The sequence below is a fragment of the Nicrophorus vespilloides genome, unplaced genomic scaffold, assembly GCF_001412225.1.
Source record: "Nicrophorus vespilloides isolate i.1.1-1 unplaced genomic scaffold, Nicve_v1.0, whole genome shotgun sequence".
Lineage (NCBI taxonomy): Eukaryota > Metazoa > Arthropoda > Insecta > Coleoptera > Silphidae > Nicrophorus > Nicrophorus vespilloides.
In genome coordinates this window covers 1-16,695 of record NW_017096686.1, presented here as the reverse complement: position 1 = coordinate 16,695, position 16,695 = coordinate 1, and the positions used below count along the sequence as shown (strand labels likewise).

At 36.6% G+C, this 16,695-nt stretch overlaps 3 protein-coding genes across 6 annotated transcripts in view; 2 read left to right on the top strand and 1 right to left on the bottom strand.

Annotated features, from left to right (window-relative positions):
- Window positions 1–2,792, top strand: part of LOC108557904 — a gene marked incomplete at its 5' end in the record, with an annotated part of 29,749 nt that extends 26,957 nt beyond the window's left edge. For 2 of the 4 annotated variants that reach the window (XM_017914615.1, XM_017914614.1), the window contains 2 exon segments: window positions 39–396; window positions 1,753–2,792. In XM_017914615.1, the coding sequence (XP_017770104.1) occupies window positions 39–396; window positions 1,753–2,522 (1,128 nt within the window). 4 annotated transcript variants of the gene reach the window in all.
- Window positions 2,793–3,396: 604 nt separating this feature from the next.
- On the top strand, window positions 3,397–5,933 carry LOC108557905 (chromatin assembly factor 1 subunit B). Its single transcript, XM_017914619.1, has 4 exons — window positions 3,397–3,653; window positions 3,707–3,931; window positions 3,989–4,144; window positions 4,205–5,933. The coding sequence occupies exons 1-4, from the start codon at window positions 3,531–3,533 to the stop codon at window positions 5,846–5,848; spliced, it is 2,148 nt and encodes a 715-aa protein (XP_017770108.1). The 5' UTR covers window positions 3,397–3,530; the 3' UTR covers window positions 5,849–5,933.
- Window positions 5,934–7,732: 1,799 nt separating this feature from the next.
- On the bottom strand, window positions 7,733–12,022 carry LOC108557902 (DNA (cytosine-5)-methyltransferase 3A-like). The gene is made up of 12 exons (XM_017914613.1): window positions 11,962–12,022; window positions 11,805–11,893; window positions 10,421–10,537; window positions 10,046–10,366; window positions 9,943–9,990; window positions 9,821–9,885; window positions 9,623–9,767; window positions 9,468–9,564; window positions 8,619–8,852; window positions 8,305–8,440; window positions 8,048–8,253; window positions 7,733–7,980 (listed from the first exon to the last, which is right to left on the bottom strand). The coding sequence occupies exons 1-12, from the start codon at window positions 12,020–12,022 to the stop codon at window positions 7,760–7,762; spliced, it is 1,740 nt and encodes a 579-aa protein (XP_017770102.1). The 3' UTR covers window positions 7,733–7,759.
- Between the last annotated feature and the right edge of the window lie 4,673 nt (window positions 12,023–16,695).

Here is a 16,695-nt window from a genome sequence, read left to right as displayed (position 1 = left end):
AAATAATTTTTTATTTTTTTTTATGGATTTGCGTATAGAAAGGAGACATAATTGAAATTTTATCGATGAATGCGAGCGGTCAATGGAAGGGAATATGCCACGGACGGAGGGGCACATTTAAATTTATTAACGTAGAGTTACTGTCCGAACGCAACATAAAAGCTCGCCGCGAAATGAAGTGGCACAGGAACATCAAAGCAAAGCCAAAATCTGTCGAAGATTTACTGCAGAAGGTCGGCTTGCAGGAGTACATTTCCGTGTTCGTCCTGAATGGATACGAGGATCTCGAGCTGTTCAAGGAACTCGAACCGTCGGATTTAGATTATTTGGGCATTGTGAACGGCGACCATCGTGCAAAAATCCTTACCGCCGTACAAGTGCTGCACGATTTAGACTGTAAGTTTCAGTTTCTGCATACCAGCAACGCATATAACATTACAATACATACTTATTTTATACGTTTGCAGTTCATAACATTATTTATTTATTTTTTTACGATTAACATCCAGTGTGTGAGTGATGCTTTTCCACAAATGTTTTATTTATTTTGTTTTTTTGTTTTTTTTGATTTTTTTTAGTGCTCTCTTGATTACTTTCGGTTCAATGACGGTTCTATTTCGATTCAACGAATTACTAGTCTCTTTTTATATAATAATATAGAAATTAATTTAAAAAACAAAACAGTAAGTTAATTTCTAAACTTTTTTAAACCACATAGCTAAACAAAACAGTCACCCGATCCCCAAATCTAGTGGACAACTACTACTAATCATATTTATTGTAAACTCACGTTTCCATTAATTCGTTCAGTTAACGTAGATTCTAAAGTATACCTAAATTGAAAGTGCATGATTTAGCTTTAGCTTTTGAAAACACTGGTTTTTGGTTAATTCAATTAATTTTCCTAATTACTCATTAATTCATTAAAATATTTATATAATTAACAAGTCTATCAACATATTCTTCATATTCGTTTAAATAAACTAATTTGTAACATTAATAGTAAGAATATGTTCATAACAAAAATGCTTTTTTGCTTTGTCTATTGTTTCATCTTTAATATAAATCTACCAATATTGCTTAATTTAAGTTATTATAACTCTCGTAATAATGAAATGCAAAAGTATTAATAGGCATCAAATTTACTTTACTAAATTAATAAGCTTCATTTTATCAAATAATATAAAATTATTGATTCTCTATAAAAAAAATAGTTGAAGATATTTTTAATTTTTAGCCAAAAGTATATATTTTACTAATTCTTCCTTTATCATCTGTATATATTGAATTTTATCCGATTTTTTTTTTCAAATTGCAATAGCAAAATTAATATTTGGTCAAATTTTAGAAGTAGTTGATAATGATTTGACAGCAAAGTAATTAGCAATTATATTAAAGAGTTGATAAAAATGTAGTAAATATACATTTTTAGTTTGAAGTATTAGTAATATATTTGTAAGCAATAATTAATTTTAAAATTGGAACGAATATTTCAAGCTTATGTAAATTTGAATAAAGTGAGTAACTTAAAGGCTTTAGAATTATGCATTTTCTTTCATGATATAATAATTTAGATGTTATGAATGTTTCATTCCGTGTATTTTGTATATCATTTTAATAAGTAAGTCTAATTTATTATATCATGTATAACATTTAGATTTTAGAATAATTGGTTTGGTATCTATATCTGTATCATTTGTTAGTTAATAATATGACGTTATGTTATAACATTTGTGGTTTCTTGTGTTGCAGCTGGTAGTGAGGGTGACATAGCTGAATCAAGTAGCGAAGGCGATGACCATAATAAGGCATTGTCTAGGGAGCCGGGCGGGAATTGCTCCCCGTTTGGTAGAAGACAATTCCCGCGAGATTCGGGATGTTACGATGCGGCATTGAAGTCATCTAACAAACAGATCCACCAACACCATAACCAGACATCGCCGCAAGGAGAATCCGACGTTAGTGACAACAATACTTTTTGCGATACCACTAATAATCTAGATTCGGTCGTCGAGCAATGCAATAATGAAATATTAGCGCGCGTTAGGCAGGCTCAAAAGAACGTCTTAAATCTCAAGGAAGATACCGGCTATCAACCTAACATTCCCAACAACACAATCCCGAATTCGAGCGGAGACATGTTGAGGAAAACGAAAGATTCTTATGTTAGCATGCACGGTCATACAACGTTGATTGACCCTTGCAGGAGGGCCCGTTCTAGTGCGAGGAAAATCCACTATGAGGACTCTTGCGAGGCAGATCAAAAGCTAAACACTGTAAAATACGTTGTGGGGGGCAACGAAGTAACTGAAACTAATTCAACTTTTATAAGCAGGAGCTGTTTAAGTGAAAAGTCCAGTGATTCGGGGGTGAGCAGCAGTTCCCTGTCTTCTGCGAATGTCAAGGACACCCGTCCCGCCGTCCTTCCGCAGAACATCACCGAAAACCCCGCTCACAGCATTCTCAATTTCTCTAATTGTGCCAACCGATCCACGTCCACTGCCAATAAAAAAGTCGCTTAATCATATAAATATATACATATATAAAAATACATATATTTTAACAGTAAACCGTTTTTTCAGAACGCAAACACAACAAAACAGATCGCAACAAACAAACCGTTCTTTTATACAAATCTTTACATATTTTATAATTCCCCCTATTCATTCCGTTATCGTCGTCTTGAGACTACTCACACACTCACATTAATAGAATATCCATTTTTTTTATAAATAAAAATAAATGAATCTTATTTAAAAGTGATAGCAACTGAATGAAAGGATAAAATAAGAAAGTACATAAATATAAATATATAAATAATTGAAAATAAAAATTAAATTAACTTTATTCCTGTTGTAGATTTAAACTATGTAAATAATAAATTAAATAGTTTGTATATAAATAATAATAATATATGTGTGTATGTACGCATGTATAAATATATGCATATCTACACATATAAATATATACACAATTATATTATAAAATATAAAACTAAAACAACTATATGAATTAACAGCGAAAGCATATAATAATTGTACATAATTGTTTAAGAAAGGCTGCTAATCTTCTTGATATATAAATATATATATATATATTATTTGTAAATATTTAAGGACAAAATGCTTAAAAAAAATGTTTAAAATTATTGACTGAAGGACATCTTCTGTTTTGACTTTTCTTTTCACAATTCTTAACTCTCTTCATTGTATAAGTATATTACATTACATTGTAAATATTTCATGTAATTAGTATGTGTTACATACATGTCAGTCACTAACATAGGAGAATTTATTAAATAAATAAAAAATTAAACGAGAATTTGAATTGATTTCCCCTTCAAATCCCATTAAGAAAATAGAATTATATTTCTCGCAGTTGGTAGCATGAAACGAGTTTTAATTTCGCGCCGAAATTAACGAATTTATAGGTTAAGTTGTTAGTGTTGCTGTATAGATTGTTGTTTTTTGTTTGTTTTTACGTATTTGATATTTAAGCAAATTCGTTTTAAGTTACATATTACTAATAATATGAAGTGCACAATACCGGAGATATCATGGCATAACCGAGAACCAATATTAAGTGTTGATATACAGCCTATACAAGGAAAATTTTATAGACTAGCAACTGGAAGCTCTGATTCACTTGTTTTGGTAAAAATTTCTTTATGAGATGATTCGTTTCTAGCTTAACAATTATTTTCCAGATTTGGCAATTGAAAATTTCAGATAGTGGAGCAGTCGATGTTGAAGTGCTCTCTGAATTAACTAGGCACCAAAAGGCTGTTAATGCAGTGAGGTGGTCTCCCGATGGACAGTATTTAGCTTCAGGTGATGATGATGCCAATATCATTCTATGGCAAATGAAAGTTGATAATGTCCCTTTACTCGAAGGCGACAATAATTTTAAAGAGACCTGGAATGTTCATAAAGTATTTATTTGATTTACTATTATATCTAATCTTTTATTTACTACTGATTAATTGCAGATATTGAGAGGTCACAAAGAAGATGTTTATGACATTTGTTGGTCTCCTAATGGAAATAAGTTATTATCTGGTTCTGTAGACAATAGTGCAATCTTATGGGATATGAATAAAGCTCAAAGTGAATATATAATAACTGATCAGAAAAATTTCGTTCAAGTAATTTCTATATTTCTTTACTATATGTTGTTTTATGTTATACATGTTATTTAATTGTAGGGAGTAGCGTGGGACCCAAAGAATCAGTTTATTGCAACAATGAGTAATGATCGGATATGCAGAATTTTTGAACAGAATGGGAGACGCGTCCGGGCTAGAATAGGCAGGGGACCTCTACCTGTAGACGAAAGTCACCCATTGCACAACAAGGAAGTCAAATACTTTCACGACGATACATTTAAATCATTTTTTCGACGATTAACTTTTTCACCAGATGGCAGTTTCCTGATTGTACCTTCCGGTTGCATCGAAAGCGAAGATTGCAAATCTGCCATGTATGGAACTTTTATTTTTACATTGGACTCGTTTAAACAACCTGCTGCAATTTTCCCTTCACCAAAGCAATGCTCAATTGTTGCAAAATGTTCACCCATCTTATATGAATTGAGGCCAAAAGGTTCCAAACCGTTAATCGATCTTCCCTATAGAATTATAATTGCTATTGCAACAGATAGTGATGTTATATTGTATGACACACAACAGAATGCACCATTTGCTTGCTTGCAGAAGGTACATTATACAAGACTGACTGATCTCACATGGTCTCATGATGGCCTTCTGCTGGTTGTTTCATCAACTGACGGTTTCATCTCTCTTGTTACATTTGAGGAAAATGAACTTGGAAAACCATATGTTAAAGACGAAAGTGAGCCAGAAGATCATCTGATGAGTTTCCCAGAAGAGACAGAGAAAATTGAAGAAAAAGTTCCTGAAATTAAATCTAAAAAACCAAGTTTCCTAGAGCAGTGGGCCAAGAAGTCAAATAAACAAAAAGTTGAGCAAAAGCCAACGGAGAAGATCGTTAAAGAAGTAATATTAATTGAAGAATCGCCTGTAAAGAACCAAGAACCTGAGATTAATGTGAATGTAAAGAAGAGAATTACACCAATAACAATATCTGAAAAATGCAGTAAACCCAATGAAATTAAAGTGGAACAGAAAGTGACCAAACGAATTACACCAATAACGTTATCCACAAGCTCCCCGAAGAAACGAATAGTTCCAACGAAGGTGGAACCATCTTGCAGTACTAAAAACGATTTCAAACCAATCGAAAAATTCATCGTAAATGGCGTGGAAACGGATCCAAAGAATTTCACGATGTGCAAAACATTGCGAGAAATTGAAGAAAAATCGGTTTGCGAAACATCTTCGGACGAACCGCCGCCTAAGAAGAAAAAACTGGAACAGAGTAAATTAACTCCGAATAAAGCGGCTGAGAAAACCCCGAAAGAAAAGAAAAAGAGTCCAACATCGGCGAAGAAAACGCCGAAAGTGACACTTCTGCAGTTTTTGAAACCGTTGTCGGACAAGAAGGAGAAGCCAGATAAAAGTTCGGACGTTAAGGTTGAAGAAAAAAGTGTCATGGACTGTATTAAAATAAAACCAACTAGTTTATTTAAAGTGGCGTCTTCGAAAAAGGACGAAGTCGTCGATTTGTGCGATGAGAGTATAGACCCGTCCGAAGATTTCAAATTGTTTGTAGAGGAGGACAGTGTTACAGAAGAAGTAAAGGTAGAAAAAGAGAATACCGGTATTGTAGATAAAAAGGTGGAATTGGTAAAGGCAGAAGCGGTGAAACAAGCACGACGAGTTCCTCTGATCACACTTTCAAGTCCAAAAGCAAAGAAGAAAAAAGTGTGAGGGCGGCTTCCTTTTGAACGTGTAATCATTTACATTTGATAGTTTATATAATAATTATACTTTGTCATTTTTTTTGTTAGGTACTGTTATTTATATCATAAAATTTATAAATAATTATGAATCATTTACAATTTTTATTATTGATATTAAATAAGACCCATCCATATTATATTTATTTTCGTATATTTTACATATAATCTATTTTATAATCATTGTATGCGTATTTAAGTATCTCACTTTTTACTTTATTATAATTTAAATGTTTTTTTTTGTATCGTAATACATGCAAATTAATTATTTCTTTGGTTTTAATTACTGTATTTTTCGGACTACAAAACGCATCGGACTATAATTCACCAAATTTATGGGAGAATTTTTAGACAAGAATATTTTATTATGTTCGCACCATAAGATACAATCCAGTTTTAAATCATTTTTTTTCTATGTAATTATGTATATCTTATAGATACGGTAGTTGAAATTGTAATCCAATTTACAAAAGTTGTCATGACCGGATCTAAAGTTTGTCACTTATCATCCATTATACAAATATTTATATCATGGTATGTATAAATTTATAAAAATTGTCCATTTGAAAATCGGTTAATGAATAATTAAAACTCCTTAGTAATCGAAACATATTCGATAAACAAACATGTTCTTCTATCGAATTCCCACGTCAGTAAGTCGTCGTTATTTTTAGAAGTTAACGCTAGTGGTGGTATGAAACTTAAACCGTTTTTAAAATCGGTTAACGAACAATTCGGCTAGCGCATGTTAAAATATAATTTGTTCTTTATGAATTGCTTTTCAATATTCTTGCGATTTTCCAGGCTATCGTTCATTCGATAAGAATTGTAGCAGGGTTAATGTGGATACTACAACAATTCCTAACTTATTTGCTGTAAACTTATCCATATTTGAAGTTAGAATTATAGCAAGATGGGTTGCATATATACTAGTTATGAAATGTTATGGGTTCCGTGTTTTTCAACCTTTATTTTTACCAAAATAAAAAAAAATCACGCGCAAATTCAAGATTCTCTCGCCTCTTAAAGATTGTGGATAAAGTCTAAACCACGATAATCATTATATAGTGATCGGAACCATAATAAAACTTCTTCTTTTCTCCCTCTAGCATAACAAAACTAAGTACAGTGCTTAACGAGCAAAATTAATTTTAAGAAAAATGACTCGCTTAACGAGTGACGTTTTGCATAACGAGTGACGATAAGAAGAGAAGCCCTGGATTGCGTCTGCTACATCATATTTAAAACTTGAGTACACATATTATGTGTATGTGAATATGTTGTACTCTATACAGTGGAACCTCGCTTAACGAGTTTAATAATGGAGAATATATGCAACCTTAGATCAAATAAGGGTACTCTCCTTTTTCCAAGCTTTACATACACATATGGAGAGGGCTGCTGTAGCCATGTGGCTATGGTCGATAAATCCGAAAGGGGTATAAATAGGACCAAAATAGAATATAATACACAAATGGAACATATGACAACTTTCAATAGTTTACATAATACATATTATTTTAATTTATAATATATTATTTCTATAACATATGCGATTTTATTCTCAAGGTTTTAGCAACACCACATGAAACTAATTCAATCAACACACAAATATAACAGAAATAAATTGAAATCCACTTCATCATTTGTAGAAATAGTAAATATTGACTACTCAAACAGCACAGATGCAAATATTGGTGTGGTGTTTTGTTTATTCAGGTGCTTATCAAAATATTTATCACTATAATCATATGAATTCATAGAAGCTAAACATTGGAATCTTTGAAAATACTGTTATTATAAAAGTAATTCAATAAACCAAATTCTAAATATTTCCTTATTAATTAATTATATTTAATTCTAGTTTTTGTTTTCTTATGTTTTAATTTGTAGACCTATAAAACTGTTTCAAACATCTCAATAGTAAACACGAGACTTGAACGCTCCAGGCTTTCCCCAATAACTCCTGCCTTGAACTCACTCCGATATTGGAAACGTTCGTGTAATCAATGTCAAAACCAAATACGGATTCGATTTCGTTAATTGTCAGCACATCATTTTCCATTGTAGTTTCATCAAATACAGGATACTTATTCTCATTTCCTAAAAAAAATGTATATATTAAAAATATCGAAAATTCTCTTTTAATTGAACAAAAAAAAACGGTTACCTTGATACAACGAATTTCGTTTTGTCGTAATTGTATTGACTTTTTCGCAAAGCGCTTTCCTATTAGAACCCAGATATTCTTCCAACGTTGGGCCCTTATTTTCAAAATTGCATTGCAACGTTGGCAAATTCCCCCAAAAGAAACGTTCTCTTCTTTGCGGTGAAACCCACGCTGCACTGACCATAGTGGGTTCGCACATCAAAAACCTAAATTATAAATCGATAGTAATTTTCGCGTATTTTCCTTGTTTCTCATACCTTGATATTATATTTTTGTTTTTAATGTTCATGGAAGAAACGTTTTCGAATAACCAAAAGAACGGTCCATTAATTTTAGCCATAGTAGTCAGGATTTTAAAGAAATAAAAGAATAGTATACCAGTACCAGAAGGTTCTATAAAAAAAAGTTTGAAAATGTAAATAAACATTAAATACAATACCTCGCATAGTCCTATTTGACAATTTCAAAACAAACTAAATGCATATTGAGCAAAATAAATTCTAAGGAAAATAGTCCGGTTTCAAGCTATGCCAGGTTTTGCGCTTTATATAAATTTGTTTGTTTATAATACCGTACAATCCTTTTCTCAATGGATTTGCTCTACTCAAATCGTTGCAAGGTGACCCGGCGAGAATTAAATCTATGGGACATATTTCCAATAGCGTATTCTCATTTATTCCCTTTATGTCGCCGAGATGTTCGACATTCTTGAAATGCGAATGCACAATTTCTATAGCGTTTTCGTCTATTTCAATTGCATAGTAAATTTCAACATCGATGTTAAGCTTATTTAAAGCAACAAGACCTGAGAACAACAAAAAACATTAAAGAATTAAAATTAAGACAATAGTGGAACTTCCAATTTTTAGAAACACCATAGGAATTTTATGGAAAGAGCAACCCTCTAGAAATCTCATAGAAGAGTTAGAAATCTCATGAAAATCACTTAGAAATTTAATAATGAAATCTCTTAAAAAGCTCATATATCCTTAGAAATCTCATAGAAATAGCTTAGAAATTTAATAGAACTCCCTTAGTAATCTCATAAAAATCACTTAGAAATTCGATAAAACTCACTTTAGAAACTTCATAAAATTCCCTTCATCATCTTAGAAATTTGATTAAACTTGCATTGAAATCATTTGAAAACTCCCCCTTTACAAATCTAGGAGAAATTCTTTAGAATTCTCATGGAAATCACTTAGATATTTCATAAAACTCACTGAGAATCTTCATACAAATCGCTTTGAGATCTCATAGAGATTTCTTAGAAATTTAATAGAACTCCCTTAGAAATCTCATAGAACTTGCGTAGAAATCTCATATAAATGTATTTTTTTAGGAAATTCTAATCGAAATTAAAAGTAACGGTAATTTGACCGGTCGTGGTAGGAATAGTGTTAAAATATATTAACGTTACCCGTTCCTATTCCATCGAAAACGGATAAAACTCGCAACTTCTTCTTTGGAAAGGAGGGAATTTTAAAAATTAGTTTTTCGTTGAACAACGTGTGCACCTGTAAAAACAATGACGATGATTATTAAAATATCAAGTTTCAAGAGGAATTAACTTACACGTTCCATCCAATCCTCGCGAAGCTGTATAAAACATTTCGAATTTCTAGGACTCGAAGAGCAAATGTAACACAGCCAATTGTCCTGTTCTAAAATCGATTTCCTATCGTCTTTTAAAATATCGATGCATTTTGCGCAGAAACCTCTAGAAATGAAAATTCGATATCCGAAATAAACGTAAAAAAATGTATGATTTACCTTCCGCATTTAGAGGAACTGCATAAAATCAAGTTTCCAAAATCACCACAAATTGAGCAGCAGTACTAAAATAAAAAATGTTATTCAATTTATTTATTATAATTGAATAGAATTGAAGAAACCTGAGCATCATCATCTCCAAACATAAATAATGTTTTGATTAGTTTAGTCTAAAAAAATATAATGTGAATGTTTTTTATTTATTATTTCTAGTCTCTTAATAACCTGACAGATCTTGCAAATATTTCCGAAGAATATGGGATGTTCGTGCAAGATTTTGAATGAATAGCAGCCGATGCACATGATTTCAAATTCGCGTTGATTAGTTATTCGTATAGGAAATAATGCATCGTAATCGTCGTCGCTCTCAGATTCGGTTTCAACCTCGAAAGTCTTGTTAAGTTCGTCCAATTTCTGCACGATCCATTCGGGCAATGTAAAATTTTCCGACATCTCTCCCAATCTCGGGAAACCATTTAAAGCCCATTTTAAAAGTCTTTCGCTTTTCCAATTATCTACCAGCAAGTTACGCTGTTTTGAATATATCTAAAGTATAAAAAAAATGTGCGTTCTTAGATTAAACAGTTTTAGGATACTCACTTTGATTGCCTCGTATATTGCTTTTAGCCAGTCCGACTGTTTCGTATTTTGACGGAAGAAAGTTATTGTCTTGTCTTTAAAATATTCTTCAAAATTAACAATATTTGCTTTTTTAACCTAAAAATGTAATAATGGTAAAATAATTGGATAATATTTAAATTGATTATTTGATTTGATTATACATTTTTTTGTTATATTCAGGTAATACGAACCAAACAATTAATTGTACAATACGAAAACTATTGAAATTTGATAAAAACAAATATTTTAAAGGTTAGGTCAGAAAATTATATAGTAACCTAGCATTAATAATACGTCAAAACTTGTTAACCAGAAGTTTGTATCATTGAACTTGGCGGAACTATTGGTGACATTGAAAGTATATATTTAACCTAACCCAGCGCTTCTCAACTTTATTTTCCACCTAACCTAACATATTAGTTTGTAATTTTCCTCTGACCCAATTTTATAATATATTTTTTAACGCAAGCTGACAGCTGTTATTTGGTGACGTATTGATAACCTATTCCAGTGGTTCCCAAACTTATTTGGCCTACAGCCCGCTTTCCAGAAAAAAAATATTACTCAACACCCCTTGGAATTTTTTTTTAAATTTGAATAGCAAATAATAGTCATTCATTGCCCCCAAATGCACCTGTGGCCATCACCACCCGCTTTGGGAATCACTGACCTATTCTAACAAAACAATATATAGTAACCTATATCCAGAAGTTTGGTGGTACTATTAGTGACATTGAATGTTTGGCTTTCGTTGAGGGTTTTAGGTAGTTCCAGTTCAGTGTGAGAAGGGAGAACTTTTGCACAGCTTATGTATATTTAGTGCCTCGAGTAAATAAATCTAAATATAGGATATGAAATATTTCATAATTATCGCTGTTTGGACGCCATTTTGCATGTGTTCTTTAGTTAGAGAGTTTTAGCATAATCACTTTGATTGCCTCCTAACAATGTTCGTTTTTAACCTAAAAATGTACATATTTTAAAATGGTAAAACTATTGTTATGTTTATGAAAACAAATATTTTGAAGGTTAGGTCAAGTTTGGTTATGTTTATTATATTCAAAATTGACCTGCTTAGCATCAATAAATACGTCAAATCTAGTTATCATATATTAATTATTTAGAATACATGATAACATACAACGTTAAGTGATATAACTAATATATTTTTGGAAACATATGTAATTGCAAGAAAAAGACGCACTTTATTTCGAATTTGATTTCTGTACAACAATACAATATTTAATAAACGTATTTCTTCGACCGTAAGACACGGTCGAAGAAATACGTAATTAAATTTATCAAAATTTTATTTTTAAATAGTTAATAACTCAGAGAAAAATGTATATTTTATACGAATTACCTGTGAAAAAGTATGATCTCCAAACCAGAAAACCCAAATATTATCGTCGTTGGCTTTAGAATGAACCAAAGTCGATGGCAATACCAGAGCTTTAATTAAAATCGTAATCGTAAGACAAATATACTTGTTTTTTATACAATGAAAATATATTATTCACCTGGCCAAAAAATTCGACCAAATTTTCCCCACAAAACACTGTAACCTTTTGGATCACCCATGCTGGTCGAATGGTACACTTCATCTGCGTTCTTGTCTTAGTTATGATTATTATAAGTAAGTTTATTCAGTTGTATAAATACTGCACTTCTTTGACACGAGTCTGTTCTGTATTATTCGCAAAGATTAACTTCGTATGCGTTTAACGTATGCAAATGTACGTATTGATATATTGGAATATTATTCTTTCTCTCTTTAGAATGTATACAAATTATATATAATTTTATGTAAACATTTTGTAAACGTATTCTTACATATACCTCGCATAACGCGCATTTCGCTTAACGAGCAAAATTAATTGTAAGCAAAATTTCTTCCGGAAGTCTCGGATTGTGCGCCTGCTACATCATTTTCAAAACTTGTGTACACATATTATGTATATTTTGAATATCTTAACCATCCTTGATTTTCTTTTTCATCCTTTTTTATAGCGGACTATACTTTGCAAATATAATTTGTATTTACAGTAAATGCAAAACACAAATGTGTTTGTTCAACCATTATTTTATTATATAAACAGACTATGTACGCTTTTTTATATAAACAAATATTAAAGGTATTATAAACAAATATAAACTCACTATTATATTAATAAGAAACGTAATTCTCAAAATAAATATAAACTTTTGCGGAACAAAAAAAATAAAAGCTTTTCATTTTTAATGAAGTCAATGTTTAATCGACATTTTTCATGATTGTGAAACTTGGATCTAAACTACGAGAATCAAAACATCATTCAAAATAATGTATTCTTGAAAAGAGAATCTACGGTATTATTTAATATATTATCGTGTCCCGGGATGGAATATCTCTGTACACTGTGGAATAATTTGTAGTATTGCCGATGTCCAGTCCTAGTGGGTTTTAAGCATTGGTTGCTTCAAGTTCAAGAGTAGTATATATTAATTAAAAGACTTTTTTTAGACTTAAATAGATTTTTATTGTGTTGCTGAAATGCAGATTAAAGTGGTAGTTTTAAGGGGGTGGCATACATGCATTCATTTAGCCAGAATATATTTTAAATATTTACAAGGTGACAGTTTTATAAAAAAGAAAAAAGTTTTGATGGTTATTGCTAGCTTAATGCTAGCTGAGAAAAAAAAATGGTTAATTATCAGTGTTTGGTGGGTGGTGGTTTGGTAGTTGGAGGTTTGGGTCTGGGTGGAGGAATATGGGATTGATGGTGCTCAGGAAGTGGGTTATGTCGGGGTCGTTATCCGGGGGTGCGTTGAAGGCGAGAACTGCTGGTGGGAAAGAGATTTTGTTTTTGGGTTTGCGGGTGCTGGCGGAGAGCGGGTGTATAGGGTGCGGGTGTGGTGGTTCAGAGAGAAGGTCTTGGTGGCGTGTCGGCCTTGGAGTTTGTGGATAAAGTCGGGGATTTTGGGGAGTGAGGCGAGGTCATGGAGGTACTCGCTGGGGTGGCGGTAGTGGAGGTTGAAGATTTTGCGGATGGCGTTTCTCTCGAAGCTGTGGATTCTCTGCAGGGTGTGTTGGGAGGCAATTGAGAGGATGATTGAGGGGTAGGTGAGGACGGGGCGGATGAAGGTTTTGTAGGTGTGGAATAGGGTTTTTGGGTGGCAGCCGCCGAGGGATGTTCGGAGTCGGATGATCAAGTTGAGTCGCTGCCTGGCTCTGCGGATGGTTTGCGTGATAGTGGGAAGTGGGTTAAGCGTGCGGGAGAGTTGGATGCCGAGATAGGTGATGCGACGGGTTTCTGCTATATTTTCGTTCCAGAGGTGGGTGGTAAGTCGTGTGTCGCGGAAGCGGTGGGTTCGTGGGTGACGGAAGCCGATGAGTTGGGATTTCTGAGGGTTGGGTTTAACGCGCCATTTTCGCATCCATTTTTCCAGCTTGTTGCTGACGTCCTGGAGTGTGGCTATGGCGCATGCGGCTTGGCGATGGGAGGTGGTGATGACCGTGTCGTCGGCGAACTGCTGGAGGTGGCATGCTGTCTGTGAAGGGGCGGGGATGTCACTGCAAAAAATGTTGAAGAGGATGGGCGAGAGGATGGCTCCTTGGGGGACTCCTGCAATAAGGGTGATTGATTGGGAACTGGTGGAGTTTATTTTTACTGAAGCGGTTCTGTTGTGGAAGTAATGTTGGAGGAGTTTGACTAGGTAAAGTGGGAAATTGGCATCATATAGTTTTTTAATGAGACCGTCGTGCGATACGGTGTCGAAGGCTCGGTGAATGTCGAGGAAGAGGGCTGGAGAATATAGCTGGGAGTAGCAGGCGTTGCTGAGGTTGAGGATGGCATGCTGCGTGGAGGTTGTTTTGGTGAAGCCGTACTGATGGAGTGGGATTATGTTGTTAGATGAGCAGTGGTCGCTGATCCGTTTTAGGATCAGCTTTTCAAATAGCTTGCCAATGACCGGGAGGAGTGAGATGGGGCGGTAGGAGCTTGGAAGGGTTGGGTCTTTCCCGAGTTTTGCGAACATAAGCACCGTGGCTGCTTTCCAAGTGTCCCTGGGTAAGGCGTTGTATATTTGCCGCAGCCACTCGATTGCAGATTCCGGGAGCTTGCGGATTATGGTCTCGGAGATGCCGTCCATGCCAGGTGCCATGTTCTTCTTTTGGCCGGCAATGGTCTCTGCAATCTCTTCGGTGGTGATGGGGTCGTTGACTGGTGGGTGGGAGTCTGGGAGTTGCAGATTGCCGACTTCGTCCGTGACGGCCTCACGGAAGGGCTCGTCAAACAGCTGGTCCTCCAACCGGCTGCTTTCCAGTAGAGCGCTGGCGAATACCTCCGACTTCTCCGCATCCGTGAGTGGCTTGATACCCGCTTGCAGCGGGTATTTGGGCGCTGCTTTCATACCAGTGAGACGGTTGAGTAAATTCCAGAATTTCCTCCCGTCTCTGTAGTCAAGCGTTGCCGTGATGTTGCGCCACTCCCTCTCACAGTGCTCCCGGATCTTGCGTCTGGTGATGGCGACCAGCCGGTTCCAGGTGATGCGGATGACCGGGTCGTTCGTACGCTTGAGAGTGCGGTAGAGCCTTCGTTTTTCCCGGACCAGGTGCATTATGTCCGGCGGAAGTGCCGGTGGCCGCGGTGTGAAGTTCCGGGTGGGAACATTCGCCTCGATGGCCGTTTCTACGATGTCGGTGAGCTCGGAGACTCTGAGCTCGAGCTCTTGAGTGGTGGCGATGGGTTCTTGGCGTCGATCAGTGGCTCGCTGCACCTGGGCTACCAGCTCATCCCATTTTGCGTAGCTCCAGGCTCGCATCCTACGAGCCTCGGGTAGCGGGAAGCGCGGGAGTGCGGCTTTTCCGACGACCGGAAGGTGGTCGCTTGCGACGGGGGCTCCGATGGTAGCGTCTGGAAGTAGGTCATCGACCAGGTCCTCGGTGAGGATGATGTGGTCGATGATGGAGTGGCCATTATGGTTAATTAACGTCGGCTCGGTGCAACCGAGGCGTAATATGGGGTATGTATCCAGAGCCAGCTGCAAGTTCCTGCCGTTGGTGTTTGTGGCGTGGTCTCCAAAGTCGGCGTGTCGGGCATTCAGGTCACCATTCAACAATGGCTGGGGGGTTTTGGGAGGCGTAGCGGAGGAAGGAGATTGGAAGGCGGTCATGGGGGCGGATGCAAATGGAATAAATATTTACCGTTTTCCCTTGCCAGATGACGGTGGCTGCGACGACGTTTTGGAGAGCGTGCTCCGGTGGGATTGCAAGCGGGCGAGACGGCAGTCTGTGGCTGATGGCAAGTGAGACTCCCCAGGACCTCTGCTCGCTGTGTTTTTGGTACGTCTGGTATTGCGGGATCTTGACCTGCCGGTACGGTGTACTTAGCGTTTCCTGGATGGCCAGGATGCCGACGCTCTCAGACGCGAGCAGGTTGCAGACAAGCTCCTTCTTATTCCCCCAGCTACGGACGTTGACTGTTCCTACGTTAGGTGTGCTAGCCATTAAGCTCCTCGGTTATGGTGGCGGTGGGTGGCTGGTCGACCTTATCGAAAGATATACTGATGTCCTGATTCGAACGAATCAGGTGCATCTTTAAACCGAGGTTGTGGAAGGCCACTGGGGGCATGAATGTGCGGATGCGGGCTCGGGCCTGCGGGAATATGTTGAGGAGGGCCACCGTCACGGTCCTGATGATGTCCTCCACTACCTTGTCAGACGGCGGGTCGTGGCACTTAATAGGTGCCGCCAGTTCGGGAGCGATGGGGGCCTTTGGGCGTCGCGGGCAGCTGTGGCTGAAGGCCGCGTGGTCGCCGCCGCACTTAATCTGCTGCTCTTGCTGCTGGCACTTATTGGTGGCGTGCTCTCCCGAGCAGAGGCCACATGCAGGTTCCCGCTCGCACGGGGTGGTGGGTCCGTGGAATTGCAGACACCTAGTGCATTGGGTTGGCTGGTCTGGGGGTGGGTGCGACTCTTCGGCCCGGATTATTTCGCCGAGTATCTTCAGCCCCTTCTGAAGTAGCTCGGCGATTACTCTCTCCGATAAGGAGAGTACCCGTATCAGTGTTGTTGGTTTGTTTGTTTGTCTGGAGGTAATCCTCCAGACTTTGACCATCTCGAGACCGCGTGCTTGGAGGGCGTCTTTAACGTCCTCCTCCGTGACCTCGCGGTGGACACCACGGAGTACGCATGAGTACGTTGTTTTTTTTTGTGGCCGGGCGCCTGGAGGTCCTGGCGTGGTGCCTGGAGGTGGAGGTTATGATGAGAGGGT

Bases quoted from the DNA above. Each gene is read 5' to 3' on its own strand.
- LOC108557905 (XM_017914619.1), top strand. From the start codon at position 3,531: ATGAAGTGCACAATACCGGAGATATCATGGCATAACCGAGAACCAATA. The intron at 3,654-3,706 runs GTAAAAATTTCT...ATTATTTTCCAG, and splicing joins GCTCTGATTCACTTGTTTTG to ATTTGGCAATTGAAAATTTC. The intron at 4,145-4,204 runs GTAATTTCTATA...ATTTAATTGTAG, and splicing joins ATCAGAAAAATTTCGTTCAA to GGAGTAGCGTGGGACCCAAA.
- LOC108557902 (XM_017914613.1), bottom strand. From the start codon at position 12,022: ATGGGTGATCCAAAAGGTTACAGTGTTTTGTGGGGAAAATTTGGTCGA. The intron at 9,565-9,622 runs GTAAGTTAATTC...TTGTTTTTACAG, and splicing joins GCGAGGATTGGATGGAACGT to GTGCACACGTTGTTCAACGA. The intron at 8,853-9,467 runs GTAACGTTAATA...TGTTGTTCTCAG, and splicing joins TTTCGATGGAATAGGAACGG to GTCTTGTTGCTTTAAATAAG.